The 10,265-nt window shown below is 33.6% G+C and overlaps 1 protein-coding gene and 1 pseudogene across 1 annotated transcript in view; both read right to left on the bottom strand.

Annotated features, from left to right (window-relative positions):
- The window catches only part of LOC107683607 (glutathione S-transferase A-like), a 6,665-nt gene extending 3,058 nt beyond the window's left edge, over window positions 1-3,607 (bottom strand). Inside the window, exons 1-2 of the mRNA XM_016479678.1 lie at window positions 3,341-3,607; window positions 3,125-3,190 (exon numbers count right to left, since the gene is read on the bottom strand). Of these exons, the coding sequence (XP_016335164.1) occupies window positions 3,125-3,190; window positions 3,341-3,508 (234 nt within the window). The 5' untranslated portion in view covers window positions 3,509-3,607. The remainder of the gene's footprint in view (window positions 1-3,124; window positions 3,191-3,340) is intronic.
- A 2,028-nt stretch (window positions 3,608-5,635) lies between these two features.
- LOC107683609 (FH1/FH2 domain-containing protein 3-like) overlaps window positions 5,636-10,265 on the bottom strand; it is a 38,666-nt pseudogene continuing 34,036 nt past the window's right edge.

The raw sequence follows: 10,265 nt of genomic DNA, 5'->3' as shown, positions 1-10,265 counted from the left end.
ATTTGCACTGGCTACCAATAGCTGCTCGCATAAAATTCAAGGCATTAATGTTTGCCTACAAAACCACCACTGGCTCTGCACCCCTTTACCTAAATTCATTACTTCAGACTTATGTGCCTCTATAAGCTTGCGTTCTGCAAGTGAACGTCGCTTTATTGTTCATCTCAAAGAGGCACAAAATCACTTTCACAGACTTTTTCATTAAATGTTCCCTCCTGGTGGAATGACCTGCCCAACTCAATCCAAGCAGCTGAGTCCTTAACCATCTTCAAGAATTGGCCAAAAACACATCTCTTCCATCTTTATTTGACCCTCTAACTCTAGCATTCTCTATTATAATTATATTCTTAAAAAACAAAACAAAAAAAACTTGCCCCTTTTAGACTTGCACTCTATTCATTTACTAACTGCTTGTTTTCTTTAATAAAGTTTTCTCTTTTTGTATTCTATCTATTTGTTTTCTTTTTATTTATTATACAATTAACAAAAGCAAAAAAGGCCTCTAACACTAGCTTGCTATATTCTTTTTCTATTCTATCCGTTTTCTTTTTATTATATCATTTAAAAAAAAACTTGCTGCGTGTACTGCATTAAGCTAACCAAGACTTGTTATAGCGCTTGCGTATCATTGCTCTTTTGTTGATTTTGATTGCTTCCATTGTCCTCATTTGTAGGTCACTTTGGATAAAAGCATCTGCTAAATGACTAAATGTAATGTAAATATTTATTTAATTGTGAAAAATACTTTGTCATCTAAAGTATGTTTATTTCACACATGTATTTGATTCTGGGTTTATATCTCGAGATTCTGAGTTTATATCGTGATTCTACATTAATATCTCGCAATTCTGAGTTGATATCTTGCTAGAGATGGGCAATATCCTATTGTTTGCGATATACCGGTAAAAATTCTCCTCACGATAAGAATTAGTCTTCCCGCGCTAATAAGGATAAAGTCTAGTTGTTGACATATTTCTGTGTGCAACAGTGCGGAGCAACATCGTGGAAGGCGGACGTGAAATTGAGGAGGAGTTTATCACTAAATGAGGAGCTCCTTCTACAATCTGGAACTGGTTTGGTCAGGGCTGTACAGTGCACAAAAAATCGATCTGAATAAATGTAGTACAGTGGCATGTGTGCAATACAGTTTGCATGTGTATGAGCCTGTTTACAAACCTGTTGTCCAAAGATATAATTTATTGACATGCTTTTTCTCCAAATTAACTTAATATCATAGTTGAGTATTTGAAAAAACATCTTTTTGTGGTTTCATATTACAGAATGATAGTATAATATACAGTGATAAAGACTATGTCGATTAGCATTGCATAGTAAATATAATTTCCTTATAAAAATACCCAAGATTGCCTGAAGAACACAGATAAACCATATATTTTGTGCAATGGTATGTTCATTGTCTTCATGTTTTATCAGTTAAAATTTCTCTATCTCCGTTGTGTTTTATTCAGCAATAACTGGATACTTTGTCCATATTAGAGATTTCCTGGAGCGTCATCAGTGCTATTACTTCTGCGATGCATGTGTGGAGTTTCTGCGCAAGAGCGCTCCGGCTTCCAGTATGAATTAAACAGTCATTACATTATGTGTGTACTCAGTAATGCTCACAACACCCTAATTTGGGTAAAAATAGGAAAGATAATACTTTTCTCTAAAGAAACAGGATTCCCTGAATTATCGTCATTGATATCGTTATCGCAATAAATACCAGAAATTTTGTGATATATTTTTAAGCCCATATCTCGCAATTCTGAGTTTATATATCGCGATTCAAAATTAACATCTCATGATTCTGAGTTTATATCTCGTGATTCTGAGTTTATATATTGCGATTCAAAATGAATAGCTTGTGATTCTGAGCTTATATCTCGTAATTCTAAATTAATATCTCGCAATTCTGAGGTTGTATCTCGTGATTCTAAATTAATATCTCACAATTCTGAGTTTATATCTCGCGATTCTGAGGTTATATCTCGCGATTCTAAATTAATATCTCGCAATTCTGAGGTTATATCTCGTGATTCTAAATTAATATCTCGCAATTCTGAGGTTGTATCTCGTGATTCTAAATTAATATCTCGCAATTCTGAGTTTATATCTCGCGATTCTGAGGTTATATCTCGCGATTCTAAATTAATATCTCGCAATTCTGAGGTTATATCTCGTGATTCTAAATGAATATCTCGCAATTCTGAGGTTATATCGCGATTCTAAATTAATATCTCGCAATTCTGAGCTTATATCTCGCGATTCTAAATTAATATCTCGCAATTCTGAGCTTATATCTCGCGATTCTAAATTAATATCTCGCAATTCTGAGCTTATATCTCGCAATTCTGAGGTTATATCTCGCGATTCTGATCTTACATCTCGCGATTCTAAATTAATATCTCGCAATTCTGAGGTTATATCTCGCGATTCTAAATTAATATTGCGCAAGTCTGAGGTTATATCTCGCGATTCTAAATTAATATCTCACAATTCTGAGCTTATATCTCGCAATTCTGAGCTTATATCTCGCAATTCTGAGGTTATATCTCGCGATTCTGAGCTTATATCTCGCGATTCTAAATATCTCGCAATTCTGAGCTTATATCTCGCGATTCTAAATTAATATCTCGCGATTCTAAATGAATATCTCGCAATTCTGAGCTTATATCTCATGATTCTGGGTTTATATCTTGCGATTCTAAATTTATTTCTCACGAATATATATCTTGCAATTCTGAGTTTAAATATCCCCTAAATCTGAATTATTTTTTCCCCTCAGAACTGAAAAAAAGTCTGAATTGTGAGATTAAAAAGTTGCAATTACCTTTTTCTTTTTTTTTATTCCATGGCGGAAATGGGCTTCCATAATCAGATGTAAAAGAAAGTCAATCATAACTAGACTAACTAACTACTGAGATGACAGTCCAAGAGTCGGTTAATGTAATTTCACCCTCTCTGGCAGGTGCATTGACTGTTTTTGCTGACCATCTTATTTTCTGATTTATAAGAATTAAAACACGTTTGGCTTGTGTGTGATCAACTGGACACTGATTTATAAGCAACGTAAGGGTTTACAAATTGAATTACGTAACGACACGCCCCTTCAGTGTTTTACCTCCAGATACAGACACGCGGCAAACGACTCGTTCACGACGATGTCTCCGTGCTTGAACGTTGGAACCTGCAAATAAAAAGAAAAAAAAAAGTGCAATATTAAAACAAAAGTTTGGCAACTGTTCCGTCGCTGAATTAATGCTGCATACACAGTAAACGCCCAATGCAATCATAAGAAATCATAAACGGCACGAGTATGCAATGCAACTGAACGCACCTGAGCTCTGGGATTGAGAGCTTTCACTTCTTCACACTTGTGTTCGTTCTTGTCAAAAGACAAATGTTTGTGTTTGTATCCCTGCAGCAGCTTCTCCTCCAGCGCGATCATGACTCTCCAGCACGGCGGAGAACCGGAGCTCCAGTACAGCAGCATGCTCTGCGCCATGACCGCTAATAACGCGTTTAATTAGGAAAAAATGATGAATACTCTGCAGAACAGACCACAGATTTTACTGCGTCACGCGCTTATAAGCGCTTTCACTGAGGGGCGGGGACTCGCCATCTGACAGATCAAAAGTAAATAAAAAAATGAAATAATAATAATAATAATAATATAAAAATAATGCAATACTATAAATAAATAAAAAATAAATATACATAAAATAAAAACAACAAATAACATAAAAAAATAACAAAAAAATTAAAATAAAATAAACAAAAACAATGAATGGAAATGTAAATAAATACATAAATTAATAAATAAATGGAAAAAAAAACAATAAATAAAAATTGGAAAAACAATTAAACAAAACAAATAAGCAAAACAAATAAAATAACAATAAATACATTGAATTAAATTAAAAAAAAAATACAGAAAATAAATAAAATAAAAAATAATAAAATACCTGTATAGTTTTGTATTTTGCCACGGGATTTACACAACCCCTCAGAGGACCTCAGATGATGCCAACCCTGAAACAACTTACAGAACTACCAAAATTTGCTAGAAGTTTGATTGCATCATATAATAATTGCTGTTAATAGTGTTCATCGTCTGTTTGATTAAATCTTTAATTGATTTTTCCGTACATTTCTGCCATATGTACATTAACTGAGTCACCACTGATAAGCTACCACTAAATATTGTAGAAACTTAATTTTTCTGTAAAGTTGCTTTGCAACGATTTGTATCGTAAAAAGCGCTATACAAATAAACTTGAATTTAATTGAATAAAACAATAAAAGCATGCATTCATACAGACATGTTCTTATGTATTCAAAGGCCTGTTTAGTTTATCTATTAAATATGCAGTTCATGTGTCAGAAATGAACAGATCCAATCAAACGCTGCCAGCTGTCTTATTTCAGAAAGGGTTTTATTGCAGGGTGTGACGCATGCAGAACAAAGTGAAAAACGTTGCAGTACAAGGCCTTCAATTCTGCAAAATGAGTTCAGATTCCATGTGCTCAAGAAACGAACTAAACATTGCTGATGTTTCAGCAGGTACAAACAGACGAGTGGATCATGCAAGCTTCGTGTTCTGAAATAAAAGGCAAGTAAAACCAAACACAATTCTCTGTTCAAACGCTGTAATCTAGTTTTGCTGCTGGCGAGAGAAACGCTGAGCGTGGCGTTTATGGCTTCAGTGGTCTTCCTTAAATTAACGTACAAAAAACAACGATCTACAGAAATTACAAAAGAAAACAAAAGGGCATTAACATTTACAGTCTCGTTCATCGTCAAAAATACTTTCACCATTTTGTACATTTAGAATCATTTTTGGAGACAGAATGCATCTGATGTAGAGCTCATACAAATCTTATAAAGTCTTGTTTTCCCATATAATAATAATAATGGACGTTAAGGTGCAACAAAACTCTCAGACGATCGTGGAGGATGATGACAGACAGAACATAAAAGTATGAGTATCCTAAAGGCCTCTGGGTTTCTGTTAAAGATCTCAGAAACATGAATGAGTGAGTTACTGTAGTTCCTTCTGTGTCAAAGGCACATCGAAATCTGCTATAAAACACTCACATCTCAAACAAAAGATGCTTATAGAAACCAGAGGACCAAAACAAGAAACATTTATACACGGCATTTAACCCTCACAATGCATTCAAAATCTGACACTATTTTCATATCCTGGGCCCGTTTGGACACGTAGAATCATTATTTTATAAAACAGTCATAACCTTAATATTTTTTAACTAAAAACCATATTGTATCTCATCAGCAATTTCTCATGAATGCATGAATGTGGAAAAAAAATTCAAAGTTTGTTATGCATGTTATTACTGCATTTAACCCTTTGTTATTAATTTAAAAATTGAGAAATTCTTTGTCATTTCAAATTACACATGGACCAGACCAAAAAAAAACTAAGATGCAAAATATGTGTGTATTTTTTAAATATTGATTAGATATTTTATTGGAAAATATCATTGTATGAAATTTATTTAAAAAAATATAATCTGTGAATTACCATTAACCCCTTTGGAATGAACAGAATTTAATTAAATTCCTTTGAATTTATATCTCCTGAACAGTCCAAATGTATGAAAACCAACATATTTATTTCTATCACAACATAAATATTACTCTGAGAACTTTTAAAATGAAATAAATTCATTTTACTTTGCATAAACTTTCACTTTCGGATTTAAAATGGTCAGTTTTTCTTGCTGCAGTGGTCAATAATCGCACATATTCATGTTCACCAAAACAAAATTCAGTCCAGAAGTATGTGAGATGTGGGGAAAAGGCTAAAAATATTTTACTAATGTTTTTGGCACTAATATAACTTCATAGATTATTTTACAGAAGGTATTTGTGACACCAATGGTGCTCCATACAAACCCGGGTCAAAAATGACCCGAACACGAAACGCGTTATATCTCTGAAAGAATAACCGTAAAAAATCAGGAAAAAATTAACTATGTGTATTTTGAGGATCTTAAAGCATCTGCAAAGTTTGGATCCCTTACTAAAAACTATGCATTGTTTAGAAATTGTTCTGTATTTCTTCTGGGTCAAAACAGACCTGAATGAATTACGAGGGTTAAAGATATAAAACTGAACTGCACAAAAAGAAAATTTCACTGAGTCTGTGCGTGTTTTAAAGGTGTTTTACTGTCTGAAAACCACATCTAGGATTGTAGGATTTAAAAAATACACAAATTTAATATCTGTTGAAAGTTGTCCCTCAATATTGTACATTTAACAATAAATAATCCAAAGTATCAGACCACAGTTTCACTGCTCTGACCGACGCAAACATAAAGTGAACCAAGTGACCGGACATTTAAAGCCACATTTCACCGTTCCTCTGTTTTTGATAGTTATAAATAGAAATAAAATTCAAATGAAACGACAGTCAAACCCTGAGATAAGTGTTCAGTCGGGGTAAAAACATCTTATTCTTACCTTTCATTGAACTAAACTGTAAAGGGATTTTACATCATCACAGTGACGGCCTGTGATTGGCTGGTGAGGCGTGTATGTAATGAGGGGGGGGCGTGGCTTAGAATCAAACACACAGTGTGGAGGCGGAGCTTTGCTGTATATATGACCAGTGAAAGATTCTGCAGCCGTTTCATTATTAAACTGTGTTTTTACTGATTTTCTGTTGACTTGAGATGAGTTCTACTGAAGGCAACAGCGTCAGTGTGCTTCAGACGGGACGTCCCATTACACCGGCATCTCTGATGTGTCCAATCCCAGCGCTTGAGCTTCTTCTGCGGTCAGACCGCCCTTCAGAGTCCTCCTCACTGAGACACAATGTTAGCATTAGTCTCTGCTTAACTCAAGAACACAAGAACAACTGTATCATTTTTCATATGTGAAATTATAAGGCTTCTAAATGATGAACATGATCAAAACTCGCAATCTGCTCCATGCCTTCTGATTGATAGTTTAGAGTTTTTTATCCAGTAAAAGCTCTTTTAGTGTAATTGTACAAACGTCCAGCTTCAGCTCGAGCATCTCGTGTCTTTCTGCTGTCAAATCTTGACTGATTTTTATCAAGTAAACGTCAGAATAACTTATGAATAATAATGAATATTGTTGGATCTTTGAAAAACTGTTTTGTTCCTCTGTTGTGAACTGCTAAATGCATAAATGTGAATGTAACCGTTATATTGCTATAATCAAACTGTTAAATTAAAATAATGTTTTATTTTTTGTGTCATATTATTGATTTAAAACTTAACATTTTGATGTTTTATTTGGATTATATATTTTTTATTTATTTATTTCTTTATTTAAATTATTTGTTTGATAATTGTATTCATTTTCCTAAGTGTTTAATTTTAACATTATTTTTATATTTTTATGATGTTATGTATTTTTATTTAGTTTTTGTCTTTTTTATTTAACATGCTTATTTTCATCACCTTTTATATTATTAGTAATATTTCAAGATAAACACTAAACAATAAAAAACAATCAAAATAAAACACTGAAATTTCAATAAATCGCAAAAATGTAAAAATAAAATAAAGTTCTGTCTGTCTTGTTGTTTTGAAAATTCAATAAATAAAAACATTTATAAAATCATAAGACAAATAATTAATATAAATAAATTATTTGTGGAAAAAAAATCAGAATAAAACACTTAAAATTAAATAAACATTTTTATGATTTTATTAATTTTCAAGTATTTTTTATTTTATATTGTTTTTATTTTACCATTATTTATTTTAAATTTTACGTTTACGATGTTTTATTTTATTCGTTTTTTGTGTTTTTTATTTAACATAATTGTGGTTTTATTTGTTTTTACTTATTTACGTATTATTTATTTAGATCATTTTATGTCAGTATTTGCTGTACTGTTATAAAGATCTCATTGATTTACATTACAAGCATCAGAATTTCATCATATAATACATATATTATATAATAGCACTTGCATATCATTGCTCTTTTATTGATTTTGATTGCTTCCATTGTCCTCATTTGTAAGTCGCTTTGGATAAATGCATCTGCTAAATGACTAAATGTAAATGTAAATATAAATATCAACATCTGCACCAAATTGCATATTTTTGAGTCTCTGAATAAAACTGAGCCGTTTTTTCCTCCATATTATCACTGTATCAGACTATATGAGCCATAAAAGCCTGATGGATCAAACATGATTTCCTTTTATATTTTGTCTAAATGTTCAGTAAATTGTTACATTTGATAAAATTCCATTTTTCATTTAAAATGTGAAGAGACAAACTCTGCAGCTGAACGTACGTGATTTGCGGTTCGCGCGTGAGCGGCGGCGTTCGCGGGGTTGCGCTCGTTCTCTGGGACTCTGAGTGGCTGATTGTACGATTCTCTCCATGATCTCGTCTGCAGCGTCGTCCGTCGCGCACTGAGACTCTTCGTTTGCTGCGGCCCATGCGGTGCGGCCTACAGAGAGACACGAGGATGTTACACCGATTCACCTGAACGTGTTTCTACACATGAACACTGATCGTGTGTGTGTGTGTGTGTGTGTGTGTGTGTGCATGTGTGTGCACAGCTTAATGAGGAATAAAATATTAGAGATTCCAGTCAGGTTTTAGAGCTGGCCATAGTACAGAGTCTGCTCTTTTGAGGGTTTCTAATGACTACCTAAAAAAGCGCTAATTCTGGAAGCTGTGTTGGTTGTCTTACTTCTGTTAGATCTTACTGCGGCATTTGATACAGTTGATTATAATATTCTCATTCTCATTGATCGTCTTAGGAACCAGGTTGGTATTCAGGGCTTAGTCGTAAAATGGTTCTCTTCTTATTTGAAAGATAGGTCCTTTTCAGTCAGTTTAGGGGATCATTCTTCTACTCTTGTGTGTGGGGTTCCTCAGGGTTCTATTTTGGGACCAATTTTATTTTCCCTTTATATGCTCCCTTCAGGTTCTATTTTTAAGAAATTTGGGATTCACTATCATTTGTATGCAGATGAAATTTATTTACCACTGAAACATGGGCATAAATGTGCCATTCAGTTCCTATATGAATGTTTGACTGAGGTTTAGTGTTGGTTGGCGAATAACTGTGAGTGTGTGTGTGTTAGTGTGAGTGTTGCGTGTGTGTTTGTGTGTGTGTGAGAGCGTGTGTGTGTGACCTCTGCTGGCGCGTGCGCGTGTCCTGAGGCCTGTCGCTCCGGTGCTGTCGTTGTCTCCTCTCTGCAGGCTGCTCTTCAGCACGGCCTTCATCTGCTCGTGTTCGGCTGCGTCTTCAGCGTGACACAAACTCTGCAGCTTAGTCTGTGGCCCGACAGGAGGAGCGCTGCTGCTGTTGCTCACACACACACGACCTGCCTGCACACACACACACACACACACACACAGACCATCACAAACTACACACTGATTATACATTATCATAAATTATACATTTAATAAACATCAAAATGTTAAATTAAAATAACTCATTTGAAAAAAAAAAACAATCGAAATGAAACTTTTTATGATTTAAGTGTTTTATTTTGATTGTTTTTATTAAAATATTTGTTTTATAAATTATTTATAATTTAAGATTTTGATGATTTATTTGAAGCAAGTATTTTTTTGTAAACTTCAAATACAAATATCAAAATAATACACTTAATAAAATTTTAATGAATCATAAAAATAAATAAATAATATAAACAAATTCTTTGAAAATGAAAAACGTAAGATTGAACACATAAATGTTAAATTAAAATAAATAATTTGAAAATAAAACCACCAAAATAAAACACTAAAACTTTCATTATTTATTTAAATGTTAGTGTTTGATGTTTTGTTTTTGTTTTCAAATTTCCAATATTTTAAAGGGGTCATATGATGCTGCTAAAAAGAACATTATTTTGTGTATTTGGTGTAATGAAATGTGTTTATGCGGTTTAAGGTTCAAAAAACACATTATTTTCCACATACTGTACATTATTGTTTCTCCTCTATGCCCCGCCTTTCTGAAACACGTCGATTTTTACAAAGCTCATCGGTCTGAAAAGCGAGGTGTGCTGTGATTGGCCAGCTATCCAGTGTGTTGTGATTGGCCGAATACCTCAAGCGTCTCACCATATTGTGATGCCCTGTCCGGCCGGAGCCGAGACAAAAACATTAAAACCCATTATAAACGAGGCATTTGTTGCATCCAGTGGGGACCATAATTATGGATTATAATGATTTATACTGTCTTTTTACGCGTTGCGTATCGCCCCGCGTAAATATAAAACCATGTC

Source organism: Sinocyclocheilus anshuiensis, unplaced genomic scaffold (assembly GCF_001515605.1).
Source record: "Sinocyclocheilus anshuiensis isolate Anshui unplaced genomic scaffold, SAMN03320099.WGS_v1.1 scaffold2617, whole genome shotgun sequence".
Taxonomy (NCBI): domain Eukaryota; kingdom Metazoa; phylum Chordata; class Actinopteri; order Cypriniformes; family Cyprinidae; genus Sinocyclocheilus; species Sinocyclocheilus anshuiensis.
This window is presented reverse-complemented; position numbering and strand designations above follow the sequence as displayed.